This window comes from Coptis chinensis, chromosome 9 (genome assembly GCF_015680905.1).
Source record: "Coptis chinensis isolate HL-2020 chromosome 9, ASM1568090v1, whole genome shotgun sequence".
In the NCBI taxonomy this organism is placed as follows: Eukaryota; Viridiplantae; Streptophyta; class Magnoliopsida; order Ranunculales; family Ranunculaceae; genus Coptis; species Coptis chinensis.
In genome coordinates this window covers 82,388,137-82,405,810 of record NC_141464.1, presented here as the reverse complement: position 1 = coordinate 82,405,810, position 17,674 = coordinate 82,388,137, and the positions used below count along the sequence as shown (strand labels likewise).

At 35.4% G+C, this 17,674-nt stretch overlaps 1 protein-coding gene across 1 annotated transcript; it reads left to right on the top strand.

Annotated features, from left to right (window-relative positions):
- The first annotated feature begins 5,345 nt into the window (after nt 1–5,345).
- LOC147478740 (SIT4 phosphatase-associated family protein) lies at nt 5,346–17,163 on the top strand. The gene is made up of 19 exons (XM_086581918.1): nt 5,346–5,618; nt 6,178–6,281; nt 7,264–7,350; nt 7,447–7,522; nt 7,619–7,693; nt 7,844–7,897; nt 8,979–9,038; nt 9,552–9,668; nt 10,214–10,308; nt 10,404–10,606; nt 11,510–11,607; nt 12,124–12,227; nt 12,311–12,476; nt 12,651–12,773; nt 13,370–13,452; nt 14,061–14,202; nt 14,402–14,431; nt 15,446–15,516; nt 16,029–17,163. Exons 1-19 carry the CDS (start codon nt 5,580–5,582, stop codon nt 16,678–16,680), a joined length of 2,379 nt encoding a protein of 792 aa, XP_086438044.1. The 5' UTR covers nt 5,346–5,579; the 3' UTR covers nt 16,681–17,163.
- The last annotated feature ends 511 nt before the right edge of the window (nt 17,164–17,674 follow it).

Sequence of the window (17,674 nt, the reverse complement as noted above, 5' to 3'; positions counted from 1 at the left end):
GTCTGAGTCCAAAGATACGCCCTTCGGAAGTTCTGCTGTCTTTGAGTGTTGTTTCTGCCCGCGTCGATTTTAATTTTCAGCTTTTGGCCGGGCTTTAGAAAGGCTTTGTCTTCTTGAATCTTGGCCTTTAATCACAGAACTCCTTAGCAACCGACCTTTGCTTCTTTATCTCGCTAAAAGTGGCACATTTACGCATAATGGACTTTGAAGCCTGAAATGCATAAAAACATGTAATCAGTATTAACTCTTAATTATTACTCACATAATTGGTCTAAAAGTATGACTGTTACAGGGTTAAAACTACAGTTTTGGGCTCTTATCACTAATGATGGGGAGGGATGGAATACTAATATGATCTTTAACCACCTTCCCCCTTACATTGGTAATCAAATTGTGAATATGGTAATCAGACCAAAATATGCAAAGGCAGATAAACTTATCTGGATGCACAGCAAAAGTGGGGAGATTACTGTAAAATTAGCTTACAATTTTTTGTGCCAAAAATCATGGAATGAACATGCCTCGAGTTTTGATATCAACACCATCAGAAAACTATGGAGACTAAAACTCCCAGCAAACATTCAAATGTTTATATGGAAGACCTATAATTTTGGGCTAGCCACTAGAGATAATATTGAGAGGAAACACATGGTAGGGGACTTCTCTTGTCCCTACTGTGAAAAAGAAATGGAAGAGCCAATGCACCTCTTCTTTGAATGTAATTGGGCAAGAAGCCTATGGTTTGCTGGTTTGGGAATCAGGGTGGACAAGATGCCATGTAATGACATCAGATCTTGGTTGAAGGAGTTCATTACATGGGCAAGCAGTAAGAAAGAAGAAGAAGTTGAAAGGGGGAATCTAGCCTTAACTTCATTGCATGCTTTGTGGGAAGATAGGAATGACATCAAATTTGAAGAGTCTACTATGAACAAGACAAGGGTTATAAGGAGAAGCCATACCCTCGCTCTTAAATATAACAATGTGTTTAAGGAGCCAGGAGATATAGCTTATTCCTCATCCTCAGTCCATAATCATACGGACAACTCAAATTTTGATGGGATGTTTCCTGTCAGTAATCCATTATCTGTCCATGTTAAATTCGATGCTTCTTATGACAGGGAGAGGGAAAAGTCAAGGAGCAATTACTTGGGATCATGACGGCAAAACATTAGGAGTAGCAGAGAGGAGTTTCAAAGCTAGGAGCCCAGAAGAAGCAGAGATACTCGCTGCAAAGGTGGCGGTACAACTAGCACTAAAATTGGGAGGAGCAACTTATACTTTCGAAGGAGATTGTCAGGAAGTAATAAAAGCTCTTTCTGACATCAATGTTGAATGTCATTGGAACCTCCAGCAAGTTAGGAATTCAATCTGTAAGACTACTTTTATGGAATTATCATTTTGTAAGTTTAGATGGATTTGTAAGATCTTTAATGGGGAGGCCCACGACCTGCCAGATGGGCTAACCACAAGCAAGGGATGAGTCCTCTTCCAAAGTGTATGCAGAATCTCAGCATTGTTCCTTTTAAGTTCTAAGAAAGGTAAGTATGGGTTTAGCAAAAAAAAAAAAAAAAAAGATTGGAACAATAATTTTATTTTGGGTTGGGCTGGGCTGGAGTACAAGACCAAATACATGTCCATGAGTTCGTGAGTACATTTTAATCTAGAATTCTAGATGTGTGTTTGTGATTGATGTGGGCTTTAGCATGGACTGCCCTAGTTATGTATCTATTTCGATTATAGTCAAGCTTGCCCAGGTGCCCATTTCAGTTTTGGTTGGTGAAGCTATACACCGTGTTCATTAGGGCAGGGAATCGGGTCGGGTAGATCCGAATTTGACCCGACCCAATTACCGAATACATCGGGTTCGAGTGCATTTTCGTATCCGTTTATTTATTCAGGTCGGGTCCGGATAAAAATTTTGGGTTTTTTTTGAATTTTTAGTGTTATCCAATCGGGTCGGTCGGGTTCGGATATTAAATTTCGGTTTTATTCGGGTTTGGATTTGGATATAGCCATATCTGACCCGATCCCTGCCCTATGTACACGGGTCATATGGATAGTTTGCATATTTCACAAGGCACTTAGGCGGAGAAGGATATCAAGTCTCAAGAATAGGGCAGGGAATGGGTCGGATATGCCAACATCCGAATCCGAATCCGAATCCGAATCCAATTTTTTGGTAAATATTTCTACCGAATCCAAAAATCCGATCAGATAACACTAAAAATGTGAAAAATTACTTAAAATATACAAAATATACGTATCCAAATCCAAATTATCCGTATTTGTATCCGATACGAATTTAAATATAATTATATAGAAATATATTCGGTTCGGTTTAATTCCCTGCCCTACTCAGGAATTTTATTTTTGGTTACATGTATTGAATTATGTAGCTAAATTACTCAAGCCTTTGTATAATTACTGATTTTAATTTTGTTCACCGGCCTGTTCAATTGTATTTTTCAGTTATGAAATTCTCTAGTCCCTGCTAGAGATGAGTGCTAGTCCTTCTCCTCCCTCTTTGTCGACTAGATTGTTGTTGTTTTCAAGAGAAGATCTCCAAGGCAAAAGCTATTTTCAGTTTTTCACTGTTTTCGGCCTGTGAAATGCATGTCTGGTTGATGTGTATAGTGAAATCAGCGCATATCATGCACGCAGATCAGAAATACAATGTTATTGTGGACATAGTACAAAATATCAGGATATGGGTATTTATCGATATTCAATTTCTAGATATGTATCGTGGATATATCCCCTTCTTTGGGGATATTTGACATTGTTTCACATGCAAATATCGTGGATATATCCAAAATATCGATAAATACCGTGGATATTGTGAATATTTCTTGATATATAATGATTCATTATTTATATTTATTTGAAATATAATGGTAAATATTAAATAAAATTGTTATATACATAAAATATCGCCAAATATCTCCAAATATCACAAAATATCTCCAAATATCACAAATATTACAAATATCGTTAAAATATCATTGATATTTACAGTTGTATATATCTCTGAACATATCGTGATATTTATATATCTTTTTCTGAAATCCGGATAGATATCCCCAAATATCGCGATATATCGGGATATTTTGTACTATGATTGTGGACTCTCAAGACAAAAGCAGTTCGATGTTTTACCTGATCGATCGAGACTTAAATATTGCTCTTCGAAGAAATAGCTTTGTGCTTTTTTCTTCTTTAGCATTTCCAGTCCCTAGTAATTAAGTTCTTACAATTCTTTGTGCTTGTACGTACATCAATAATAATAAAATCTAGCTTTTATGGCATTGGGTTTGCCTTGCTACGCAGTCAAGTTAGTTCAATCAACTTGGTTATTCTAATGACCATGTAGAAAGAGAGACACACAGAATTTCGTTAATAAAATCTGAAGAGTGAAAGAAGCAACACCTCTGACACAACTGTGTTAGAAATCCAGTTTACAAAATGCGAACTATACTAACACAATAATGGTTGCAATTTGCGAATTGGGTGTGACTATCACTCTATCATATCCAATGGGTTAGGCCTGGCCTGATTTTGCTCAGGCTTAAGCCCATCATACTAATAAACCCATGAGCCTAGAAAGAAAATGTTGAAATCCAATAGTCCTATTCATTTATTCAACCAAGATAATTATTCTCTACAACTTTTTTTCATTTTTCTTTTTCTCTTTTCATAATTTGTAAACTAGTGGCCTGATATGCTTTTGCAATGATTAATCTAGAAATTGGGCTCTAGACACTTTTTTTAGTGTGCTTTTTGTCAAGAGAAAGACCAATATTATCTTTTGATTCTACTCCAATTTTAACAACACGTTACTTTTTAAGTGTATTAACTGTTTTTAAAACTTCTTATTTCTCCTTTTTACCCTTTTATTTGTAACTGTTAATTTCTTCTACAAATAAATAATACAAAAATCTAATGTGCGCAGGCTGTATGTGTGTGCGTATCAATCGAGGCCACTCATCAGACAAGGGTGTGTATGTATTGCTCCAAGATGTACTGTAATCAAATAATACAATTGTCTTATAAAAAAAAACCATTTGTCCTTTCACAATTTCACAATTTGAATTACATCAAGCTTAAACATGTTATTCAAAATTATCAGAGATGTATTTTAAATTGTTAAAGTTGTATTAAAATTAGTTGTAATCAACATACATTTTTTCCGTTTTTGAAGTTGATGTTTTTCACATTGTTTTGGTCTCTTCATAAATTCATCTCACTTTTAATTGGAATTTTGTAGATTTAAGATGAATTTTAGTTATTTTGATTAACCCACTACTCTTTTGGTAACTAATTTAGTAGTTTTTTTTTTGTTGGTAGTTGATTTTTTTAGTTGGGCCTAATAAAAGAGGTCAAAATTGTAAAAGTCAGTCTGAAATTTGAGATAGATGTCAAATTTCAGTTTTTATGGAGGAAAAACAAAAAAAAAAATTTCTATTTCTTCTAAACCTCCTGAATGATTAATATCGAAAGATCAGTACATTATAGTTTTTTTGAACAAATTATTTCCTTGATCATATTGAGGTTTGACTACTTGAGCAGAGCAACAACACCCTTTTCCAATACTTAGAACTTGTGTGACCAAGTTTCCCTTGTGGGAACCAACTACACTCGAACCACTTATATATTTTTTAACGTTACCAATCAATTAACCTCAGCTTCACATCGCCCAATCGGGTAAACTTGAGTATGGACTTGTTAGAGCCACCACGGGTTCATTGAACTAGCTAAAATGTGACCACTCAAATATATATATCTTCGTTTACATTTTTACCATACCATACTTAATCACAAACAACACCTTTCTATTTTCTCTATCACTCTTCATATGCAACTGTCATTTTCACTAAATTTCAATTTTTCCTCCATTTATTTTTAAAAAAGTTACTATATTATCTAACTCCTATAAAGAAAACGAGGGCTTCAATAGTAAATTCATCACGCCATTAATTTTTTTTCCGATTTTACCCCTTGCCAAATTTTAATATTATAACTCATGCCATTTTTGTTTTATTTTTTTTTTATTTTGCCTTTTATCTAACTCCTATAAAAAACGAAAAGCTTCATTGATCCATAAATTAATGAAAAATAAAATAAAATCGGAGATTGTTAACGTGGCGGAAACACGTACAAAGAGGCTAGTATGCATAAGCAAGTAGCAACACATAAATGCACCAAAAGTTTGGAAGTTTTTGCCCCATCATTTTTAATCACTAACTAAATTCACAAATCTAGTGAAACATAATTTTCTATTTATTATTATTTATTTATTTCTATAACTTTAAAATATATATAAATTAAAAATTACCATTAGTATAAATAGTTTTGATAAAAAAAGTTTCTATTTTTTAATTTTTTTTCATTTTCATTTTCATTTTCTCTCTCCTCTCTCTCCCGCAACTGCTGGAGATTGGTCGTTGCTTTTTCCCAATCCTCAAATCTCAAAAAAACTTTCCTTTCAATCTTTTAATCTTTAATTCAATCCTCAAAACCCTTAAAGAACCAATCTTTACAATCAATTATTGAATTGGTTTCCTTTAATTAGATCTGACAAGATGTTTTGGCGTATGGCTGGTTTGTCTACTGCTTCTCCTGTAAGTTTGAATTTCAATTTTCTTGTTCAATTCATTGTAATATGTGGACTTGTCTTGATTTGATTGATATTGCTTATTATATTGTGATTGGAATTGAGGAATTGAGCTGAGTTTGCTAATTTGAATGGAATTGTAAATATTGGTGTGTGAGGAAGAGTGCATAATTTGATTTGGGGATTGAATTATAATGAAATGAGAAAGAAAATGTTGTGGTTATATATATATATAATGATGTCCAATGAGGTGCAAGAAACATAGTAAGCAAATCCTTTATTGGTGGTAGTGTTCGTATCAATGATTTAATGTGGAACTCGATTGGTGGTTTTTGGTAATCGGAGACGGTGAAATATGTAGAAGGAAAGTAGGTGCAATGGTCGTACTATAGAAATCCTAACCCGCTTTAGGTACTTAGATTATAATTACTTGCACTTAGATATTGTTTCAACTAAAGAAAAGTGTGTAATGGAACACAAACAGTAGCATCTTATTTGAAATGCTTGGGATTGGTGAAGGAGATTCCCCCCACCACCATTTTTCTAATGTCTGTCTTTCCATTCAGGTCGAGACGATTCTGGATAAGGAAAACTACACACTGGAGGAACTTCTCGATGAGGATGAAATAATACAGGAATGCAAAGCTCTCAACGGTCGTCTAATCAATTTGTAATATTTACATGCCTTTTTTTTTTGCGTATCTCGTTTGATGTTTACATCATTTATAGTGTTTCTTTGGAGTTGGGATGATAAGCTCATATTGGTTTTGCATTCAGTATCGATATTTGGATCCGTTTATGTATAGTATAATTACAAGAATAAACTCTTTCACAGCAAGTGTATAAGATGATTTAAAGTTCACTTCGGCCAAGTTGAGCTTAATTTAAACAATAGTTATACTTTTTTGTGTGTCTGTTCCTACTCTCTTACTGTTAGTTTTTCCTGGTCCTCTCGATTACAGTGTTGCTTGCAATTATTTGTTTCACTGATCTAGTGTGATCACTGTGAATATTTGGTTAAATAGAATTGATTCATGAATCTTGTGTACATATATCTTGTGCAGTTCCTATTTTTAAAATTTTGAATCATGTAGATGGAATAGATTCGAAATTTCAAGTACATTCATATTTATGAAGAATTGTCATGGTTTATTGGGTTATGTTACGTTTACAATATATTACGTGTTTCTAGACTATTTGTACTTTCTAATGTTTGTTATGGTTCCTCCCTCGCAAGAGGTGGGATGCCTAAGGATGAGTACATAAGTGGTGCCAACCTTGTTGGGACGTCTTCTCTTCTTGCTTGTTGTTTTGTACTACTTATAAGTGGTAACTAGTTATAAGTGCTTGCTACTTATAAGTGTGTGTAAGTCAGGTTATCCAGCTTAGACTTTTGGTACTTATGGGTAGCCGAAAAAGGAAAATAATGGGTCTGCCACTTATAGCTGATCAAACACCTAAAAAAGTGGTCCATTACTCTCAAGTCAGAATAAGTGGCAATTTACTAATAAGTACTAAAAATAAAAATGACTTAGTTTCCTATTTAAATTCCTGTGAACCTCCTCTCTTGGATACAATGATTTATTTTATTGATAAAGAAATGTTTGTTCTCGTATGCCTCTGTTAATGTGCCTCCACCCTCTCTTTAACAGTCTGCGAGAAAGGGCACAGGTAGAGCAACTCCTTCGATATATCGTTGAAGAAGCTCCCGAGGATGCTGAAAAGAATCGTACTTTCAAGTATGGTTTCCCCACCTCACACTCACACTCCCATTTCTTTATTCTCTATTATTTTAATCTTCAAGAACTAACATATGTCAGAGTATTTCTATGTAGGTTCCCATTTATTGCTTGCGAGATATTTACTTGTGAGGTTGATATTATACTGAAAACACTGGTAGAGGATGAGGAGGTTAGATTCTATATTCTCTTTATTTAGTTTTATTTGTGTATGTCTTTGACTATCGAAGCTTTGATGATTAATCTGTGTTTTTTGTTGAATTTGCAGTTGATGCATTTGTTGTTCTCATTCTTAGAGCCTAACCGTTCACATAGCACCTTATTGGCGGGATACTTCAGCAAGGTATGTATTCTTTTCTTTGCATTGGGAAATTTTTGTATTATGATCACCTGTCTTTATGAAAATGATGGAAGAGTTTAGGTTTACATAAGTTTGTGATTTCATATGGAAATGGGAGATACTGATGGTACATGTATTTTTTGGTTTTGGTAGGTTGTCATATCCCTGATGTTGCGGAAAACTGTTCCTTTTATGAATTTTGTTCAAGTAAGTTGAGTTGCCCGGTGTACTTATTGATGACAGTTCTGTTTCATTTTTTCAACCATGAGTAGCATGGAAATGGCTCTTAGATGTGGATTGTGGTTTATTGAATTGGAAGCTGTGTTCATTGTGATCTTCTGTAGTATTTACTTAGAAAGAATGATATTAAAGATAAATAGGAAAAAGAAGTCATAAGGATGCCTTTATGTCTCGAATTCTCGATAACTTGATGAAACTGTTAACCTCCAAGAAATTTCATGAGCATATATAGATATTCTGGGAGAAGCTGTTTATCTGTCTTTTTTCATTTACCTGTATAGTTAATGACATATTGCATAAAATCAAATGGGGGTTGTAGGATGAATTACAAGAGAACATGAAAATAATGAGAAGGAATACAATAAAACTGCAGAGATAAACACCTCAATCGCTTTCACTGCCACCGCCCAATAAAGACTCCCATCTCAACACAAAATTCCCAATGGGATTCCACTCCTCCCAGATTTTTGACCAAAGGAAAACCAATACTTTGATTGTGATGATGACATCCTTCATAGTTAGCGAACAGCTTAAAACGTGTTTTCTAATCCAAATACCCGTCATGGGAGAAGGTGATTAGCTGAGAGTTAGATAAATCGAGCTACTGACGACATAATTATCTTATGTATGTGTCTTCCTCTTCTTTGAAAGACAGTCTCGAAGAAAAATCTTAGGTTGTGCGGCTTGGGGTTCTTAATCGCCTTGTCCGAAAAAAAATGTTTAATTAAATGTGTTAAATGGTCGAGTCAGTGTGGACTCGAATCACCAACTTAGCTGATTACTTGCTTTTTTATGGTTCCGGTTACTCGCTGATTTGTGGGTCCGATATTTTGGGGCGACTAATTGGCTAGGCAACTTAATGGGTTGCGAGCTGGTAGTACTCAGGGACTAATCACCGATTTAACTGTAGTGATCAAAAGTTTGATTGATTCAATTGCGATTGTAGTAAGTTTTTCTTCCATTATATGAAATGGATAATTCTCTTCCATAGTTGTAAAACTTTTGTTTACAATAGTTAATCTTCATTTTCATTTTTTCTCTTATATAGGCACATCAGGAATTTTTTCGTCAGATGGTTGATCTTATTGGAATTACATCCATCATGGAGGTTGGTAATTGACCCCTTTTAAGCGTATTGCTTATTTGTGCTATTTCACTATTTCAAAATTAGAGCTATGCATACTTATTTCTTTTTTAATCTGAAAATATCTTAAAATGCTGTGGTACTGTTCCTGCTTCATGTTATATCTGCTCCTATCCATCCATGTATCCTTCATCTTTTTTTGCAACTTATTGGTATGTAAAAAAGATAATCACATCCTTTTGAATTTTTTGGTTGTTCTTCTCGAAAAGAATGAAAAGTTAAAGGTTGTGCAAATCAATATTTCAACACAATTATTAGATGTTAATTTGCATATTGAGTTGATCATCTAGCTTGACGCATAAAAAAAATGAATGTAGAAATTTGCGCAGAGCGCAGATCCTGCGATCGTCTAGCTCGTCTCCCTTCCGTCTCTCTTCTATTTCATATTGTTTGCTGTATTTATTCTGTAGATTTTGCAATCTAGTAGTTAGATTCTACAATTTGGAGTGATTAATGTCCTCCTCCCTGTTAAAATAGGTTTTAATACGCCTAATCGGTGCCGATGAACATATATACACCAACTACATGGACGCTATGCAGTGGCTAGAAGATACAGATGTGCTTGAGATGATTGTAGATAAATTCAGCTCATCGGTAAGCATCAAACAATGTTCTTTGGTTTTATTGATATTTATCTTGATCCGGTACTTCAGTGCGTAGTTGGGTACTCTTATCGAAATATTGTTTCTGGATTTATCCAACTTTATAGTTTTGGTTGCAGTATATTTAGGGATTGAAAGAAGAGATGCATCTTTGCAAAATTGCCTCTACATTTTTAGACCTTTAGGGTTCGGAATTTTACGAAATTTTACGAACATGGTCATTTAGTCATTAGGATAAAGCTAACGGTGATATAGATGTGATTCATGTATAAGCACAGTGTGACTTTAATACTTCTCTGTTTAATCACATGGTCATTTAGTCATTAGGATAGAGCGAACAGTGATATCTGCTACCGTGATTCCACAGATAACGATGTATCAAACAGTGTTACAATATTGTGTGACATTTTGGACAGCCTATTTGAGTGTGATATAGATGCATTCATGTATAAGCACAGTGTGACTTTAATTCTTCTCCATTTAATCACTATCATGGTTCTACTTTGAACTCTATAATTAAATATTGGTGCAAAACAGGATTGTCCTGAAGTGCATGCAAATGCAGCAGAAACACTTTGTGCTATTACTAGATATGCTCCTCCAGGAATTTCTGCCAAAATTTCCAGTCCAAGGTACTATTATGTTTTCTTCTCATTACTTGGTTTCATGTCTCTTTTGTTAAACTATGTTGTATCCATGTCTGATTAAACCTACTTTTGTCTTGCAGCTTTATTGGAAGATTATTTCGTCATGCGCTGGAAGATTCAAGGCCCACTTCTGTTTTAGTTCATTCATTGTCTGTATGCATATCTTTGTTAGACCCTAAGAGGTCATCATCAAGTCCGTATCATATGTATAGAGGCCAGCTAACTCAAGGACCAACAATTACTGCAAATCCGGAAATGGTGGAGGGCATGTTGGAGAGCCTTGGTATGGTCTTCTTATCTGTTTATAGTTACATGAAGCTCCCTTGCTCATATTCTTATGAACTTCCCAAGTACCATTGATGTCAATCTTGCACCGAAGCAAAACAAGATTAAACACCAATGGAGCTTGATGTTAGAGGTTCAAGTGTCAAGTATTAACCTTAATTGAACATAATTAAATCATGATTTTATCACAAAGAGAAACACACACATAATGATAAAACCAAAAGTCATATGTTACTATTAAGTTACAATGATGCCAAAATTGCTCTTTTATAACTACAGTTTCCTTGGGAACCAAGAATCCAAGTCTAACAAGGAAACTAAACTCGTACCTAAAAATGAATTACATGGATCAAGGGAAAATCGTGGTCGTGTTGACTACATAGTTTTACTTCCTTGTCTGCGTGGTGATGTTGCCTCAACAGTCAAATCCTATATTTGAGCTCCAATAAATTGCTAGTAATGTTGATAAACTTGATAGACAAGCCTGTACAAATTATTGTTGGAGCATGGAAATAAGTCGGGTAAGAAGAAAAAACTCAAGATGAAGAGATGACTGCAGAAGTTTTTAATTAAGTTGAGAGAGTTGATGCCTATATCACTAGTTTCTGGTATGGTTGAAGGTCTGGGCCTTGCATGTGTGTATCAACTGCAATCTGTTTAATTTATTAGTTGTCAAGTTGCTAAAGATAATTCGGAATTTGAGCAACAGTCTTGTCCTGCATATATTAGATCAAGTGTGGTTAGAGCTTTGCAAGGTTTGCCTATATTATTCTGATCCAGTGAGCTAGAACCTTGAGAATATGACACCACCCTTGATTATACTGACGATAAGGGCGATTCTAGGATGATAATTCCTTCATAAAAATCTCTTATATAATTGGTACCATTTGTTCTGTTGCAGGTGACTTGCTCAAGCTGTTGGATATATCATCTGCTGTGAATATTTTGGAAACCACATATGGGAAGTTGCACCCACCTCTTGGAAAGCATCGTCTGAAGGTATTCTTCAATTGTATTAATCCTATATTTGGGTGACATTTAGAGTGCTTAAAGTGGTGATAAATGGCGATTGAAGAAAGTTATGGTACTTGTCAAGTAAATGGTTCAATTAATGGTTGTACTACCCCCTAAAACTCAGATTCAAATACCCTCTCTTGATAATATGATGGGATGGCGGATGCAGGGGAGGGGGGACTTAACTTTATTTCTCTTGAGAATGAGATAATTTAAGCCAGTCTGACTTGATCAAATGTTCTACAAAAATGGATTTATTTTAATATTTCACCCTATTTTTTGGAGCATTCATTGCAGTATTTTTATCACACCTAGTTCAAATCTTTCAGTTGAATGACTTGAGAAGTAGATAATTAGGGTGAACTGCTGGCTGACTTAGTCCGTCCTCCTGTATGTGAAATAATGAAGGATACATTGTTTATTTTTTCTTATGATTAAGTACGTATTGAGGGATTTTGTGCTACCAATATAGCTGGTGCTAATTTAAACAAAAACTTTCAGATAGTGGAATTCATCTCCATCTTACTTTCAATCGGTAGCGAAGCGGCTGAGAAGGAGCTGATTCGACTCGGAGCAATCCAACGTATTCTAGATTTGTTCTTTGAGTAAGTTTCACAACCTAGAAATTTTGTTCATGAAATGACTGGTTTCTAGGAAACTAACTCTCTTCTTGTCATTATGACTTTAGGTACCCGTTCAATAACTTTCTACACCACCATGTTGAGAATATTGTAGTATTGTGTTTGGAGAGCAAGAAGACTGTACTTGTTGAACATGTTCTCTATGAATGTAATCTTGTTGATAAAATAATGGCAGCAGAAAGCCAATTCTTATTAGCAACTGACTCGGGCAAGGTAGCCATTTCTGCATCCAGTTTTGCGGACATTGCAATTGTTATCATTTTTCGTTTTCACTGCATGGTTTCTATATCTTGGTCTTTGTCTGTGCGTGTTTTATGTGATTACTCGCAGTTGCAGATTATTGAGCTGAGGTGAATGAGTAAGCTTATTCGATCTTTTATTTTGCAGCCAACAATTCCCACCGAGGGAAGGTCACCACCCAGGATAGGAAATATTGGGCACATAACACGGATATCCAACAAGCTACTCAATTTGGGAAATAACAACACCGAAGTTCAGGCTTATCTACAGGTTTCTTTTCATCAGATTGTGCATCATTTGTCGGTTCATATGTGCATAGATCCTGGATAGCAAATTATCTAAAATGAAGTGCTTTGTAGAGTAACGTAATTTTAGTGGGCAGGCCTTGCTTTGATGAGGCCAGATTCTGCTATGTTCAATACCGTGATTGCTTCATGAACCTTTATTGTAAACATAGGGATGAAATGTTAGCAGTTATCTACATAATTTATCTAATACTCCACATGGGGCATGCATTTCTTTTGTTATGCCTTTGATTGCTATGGTCTCCCAACTGGCAAGTATATAGAAATGTTTTTCTTTATACATGATTTATGATATCCATTTGCAAGAGTAGTTGGTTCCATATACGAAAGAAAGTAAAGTTGAAACGTACAGCTTCTATAATTTTTTTTTCCTTTCTGTTTATTTATATCGTTGTTTGTTTTGTGAGACATATAAAAATATTATTTTGTAAGTGGAAGCATTGTTAATTAATAATTACCAATTACTTTTCGCTTCTTTATTAATTATTTTCAAATTTCTTAAGTTTCATAAATTGATTTCTTTTAGTGAGAGTAGAACCGCTTCGTTTTTCTTTTTCACAGGAAAATACTGAATGGGCAGATTGGCATACAGATGTCCTACTTAAACGCAACTCTCTGGAGAATGTTTATCAGTGGGCCTGTGGGTATGTGGGTTCTCAACTGTTTTAGAATTGCACGATGGCATGTACCAATGTTGCACTTCTATTGCATGATGGCATGTGTCAATGTTGCATTTCTAGAAGTCTTCTTGGTGCTTTGAGACAATTAAGTCATTATATATGTGGTATCTAAAACAAAAGAACCGTTAATGGGGGTAAAACCCCGCAAACAAACATTTGATCTTAGGAACATATTTTACTCCAGGAGGAACTATATTGATGCCATTTATTTATTATTATTATTTTCCCATTACTTTGAACTTTTATTCCCTGGCATATCTAGTAATAGCAAAGATGTGCTCGGTAACACTCAAGTTCATAATTCACAAACCTTTTAGATTCAGGAAACATTTAAACATCTTTGTATATTTCTTCAATACAAGCATCACGTGCATATGCCTGAGTAATACTCAGTACATAATATGCATTTTTATTTTCCATTTCACATTTTCTTCCTCTCTATTTCAGATTTTTAGGGTTGCTTTACCTTAATGCGTTTTCCCCAAAAATACAAATATCGGACATACTAGATCAAAAGAACTCAATCAATTGCTCCTGTACAACTAATTGTGCATCATTGTCTATTTTTACAGGAGGCCAACCGCATTACAGGATCGAAATAGGGATAGCGACGATGATGATTTTCGAGATAGAGATTATGATGTAGCAGCCCTAGCAAATAATTTGAGCCAAGCCTTTCGATATGGGATTTACAATAACGACGACGCCGAAGAGGTATGCTTTTGTCAAGGAGATTGAACCTGTTGCTTCTTATATAGAAATAGTTACCACATGAAAATCAATATAAAATTTCAGGATTCTTCAGACTCAAATTGTTGAGGGATATACCAACCATCATAACCGTAATTTTGTTTCTCAATCCTCATATTGATGTTAGTTTAACATATTTTTTATATACTGTTGATGCTTTCAGGGCCATGGTTCACTTGAACGGGATGACGAGGTATTTTCAAGAGCAAGTTGTCTTTTATGTGTTTCTGTTGCGGGCACCATGAAAAAGTGATTTCACAAGCTATGGCAATTAGTTTTGTTGCATCTCTGTGTGTATGTGTGTAGGGTATGGTTATTATTACACGGTCATAAATGAAGAAGAGGTGTGGGACTCTTCCCACCATTAAGAGCATCTTCATAACATATCAGCGCTCTTACTGGAGTTTCTAACCTTGTCAAAAGTTGTTTTTAGCTTTTGGATTTATCATTTAGCTGACGACTAGCAGTCCAGAATATTCAGCTTTGCTACCTTCTTTGGATAAAGTTAGAAATACCCGAACGAGCTGATTATTGGTGGTGATGATCTTCATGGTGGGGATATCTTATCCACCCGCGTTGGGCACACGAATTTGTGTGATCTAGTGCGTTGTTAACCTTACACACACATATACATACATACATTAATGGTTACTCAATTTCATGAATAGAAAAGATAAATTCTTGAACTAGGAAAAACAGGAAAGCTGTCCCCTATAAGTGGGTCATATAAGGGATACTGAACATTTAACTCCAAATTAGCCGTAAAAACTTAAAATCTGGATTTAACGTAAAGAGTAGCTCTGGAGTAGATTATTTGTGTCAACTTGAGCTGTATATAAGGGTTAGTATATTCTGTAAACTTATGGCGCCAATTCGCTCACATGTGTAGATGAGTCAAGGACTGATATGATTGTGAAGATAAATTTGTTTTGTCGAGGGTTTTGCCCATGCAAAATGTTAGTTATCTTACCTTTTCATCAGAGAGTTGAAGTTGAGGATGTTGCGTAGCTATTCATTTCCCTATGCTGACTTAATATGCTACTCTGTTAATGTCAGCAGATAGTAATTCGTGTATTGTATGATAGTATTATTCTGATCATATCAGTCCTGGGAAATCATAAAATTTCCTAGAATAAAGAAAATTGTTTTCTTGTGTCTCTGTGACGCATTGGATAAGTGTTTTCTTATAGAGGATTTTTTTATGCAGGATGTGTACTTCGACGATGAATCTGCAGAAGTTGTCATATCTTCCCTCCGTTTGGGAGATGAGCAGGACAGGTTGTAGGGCATTTTGATCGCCACTTATTAATTAATTCATTCATTCATTCATTTTTATTTTTTGCCCCTGCTCTTGGGTGTTTGAGTTGTAACAACAGATCTTTTCATCAAGATACAACAAGAAGGCAGTGTCTTTCCTGTGGCTAACATTGATGTTAAGAGTCATTCATTCATGACTCAAGCCTGGAGTTTCTCCTCCCCTATAATATAAGCCTGATCAGATGGTCCTGGCCATTCTAATATTCATATGAGAAAAAAAATAAAAAATGTAACTCCTGGTATAGAATGATAATTTTCGGTTCTCCTAGTTACTGTATTTAACATTTGAAAAATGAGGTTGTCTGATCGTTAGAATCATTTGATCAGTTTGACAGCTTGCTTAGGATGTCCCTATACTCTCTTGGTCAGTGGTCTTATTATTCTGCATAAGATTTATTTCTGTTTTTGCATGGAAAGCATACCACACCTGGTGCAATTTGCTTTATCTAATTCTGCAGTATTTGGCCTTTCAGTGGTTCTCTTTTTACGAACTCCAATTGGTTCGCTTTTGACGAAGAAAAGCATTCAAGTGGCTCACCCCCCTCACCATCACCAGATGCTGAGGAAACAGGTATCGTTAGCTCTAGCAGTGATGATGAGGTTGTTCTTGGTGAAGATGATGATCTAGATGATACGGCAACGTCTTCACCAGAACCTGACTCAAGCCCAAAAACCAATGATCCTGGAATTTTAGGTCCTGAAAATGGCGTGCCTGAAGATCTTGATAAAGACACAAGACCGTCGTCTCCTGTTGAAGGAGACAAACCGCCAGAATGGGTTCAATGGAGAGAAACGTCAGATTTGAGTGATCCATCCGATGCAGAACAACCTCCAGCTCTACCAAATGGTGAGTTAGCCTTGGATTCTGAGAATGTGATTGATAGTTCAGTTGCTGATTCATCTAAACCGTCAGTATCTGCTGGTGCGGTAGTAGATAGTGGTGATCCTGATGCTGGAGGATCACCAAAATCTCCCAATGAGAGCTCAGTCTCTGACCCATCAAAACCAGGTGACGAGGACTCAAGTTCTAAACCTACTGCAGTTGAAGACATGACAACCGTAGAACGTGATGACACTGACAAGGCTGTAGAACATATAGTTGTTGAAAATGTAGCAGGAAAGTGAAAGGTTGGGAAAGATATTGGTTGGTTACTTGAGTTTGGGGAGCTCTCTGATGCTGAAAGATGTAGCCGCTGGAGCAAGAAAGGGTCAGTCTGTCAACTACTGTAAAATTGTATCTCTGCATCTTTTGTACATCTCTGAAGAAGTGTGATATTCCCAAGGGTTGATGTTATTCGTTACCCATGGTTATCCTGTACAAAATGAGTTTTCTTCTCTCTCTAACCTTGAGTAAAGGAAGAGAAGGTTCTCACTTCAAAATTTTCTTTCCCCACATTTTCTCAGCAGTTCGATTCTCGCTGACCACTGCAAATAGATTGGACGATGATGTTCTCCTGTTTACTGTAACTGTTGATCTGTTGGATACTAATGTCATAAAGAGGGCACTGCCTCCTGCTTGTGTTACCAAACAAAATTGTAGATGCCTTCGCGCCTTTTTCAATCAGGACAAGATTCTTTCTATATATTTCGTTAAAAATGTTTTTCCAATTCCAGTATTTTTGTTTTTCCGCAAGTGTTTCGAACTGGGGTACTGGCATGTTAACTTGAACACCATCCTGGATCCTGTTGATTAAGCAGAACAGGTGATTGTTGATTAAGCAGAACAGGTGATTACAATGTAGTACAATAATGATCAATTTGCTGAAGGAACTTACGTATTGGCATAAGGGGAAATTTTGATATGAACGCATAAAAGGTCTTATATTTTAGTCCATAACACGTTCACAAGTTACAAAACAGAATTTTTTAGTGTAACCCGGTCGCACATTTTTGAGATTAAAAAGCTCTACTACCACATAACTTTTAATTTAGAAAGAAAAATCTTCAAACTATAAAAATCTTCAAACTATAAAAACTCGCACCCCCAATTTTTTTTAGCAAACTTCCACTACCTCACCTCTAAAATTTTCACAACGATAATAAGAATATTATAAATATATATATATTATCAACAAAATTATCATTTATCATTTATTTTAAGTTCAAAACCATTAAAGAG

What these genes read in the sequence shown, in the direction of transcription:
- LOC147478740 (XM_086581918.1), top strand. Translation starts at nt 5,580, where the DNA reads ATGTTTTGGCGTATGGCTGGTTTGTCTACTGCTTCTCCT. An exon ending in CACTGGTAGAGGATGAGGAG is followed by an intron (nt 7,523 to 7,618) that starts GTTAGATTCTAT and finishes TTGAATTTGCAG; the next exon opens with TTGATGCATTTGTTGTTCTC. An exon ending in CTTTTATGAATTTTGTTCAA is followed by an intron (nt 7,898 to 8,978) that starts GTAAGTTGAGTT and finishes TCTCTTATATAG; the next exon opens with GCACATCAGGAATTTTTTCG.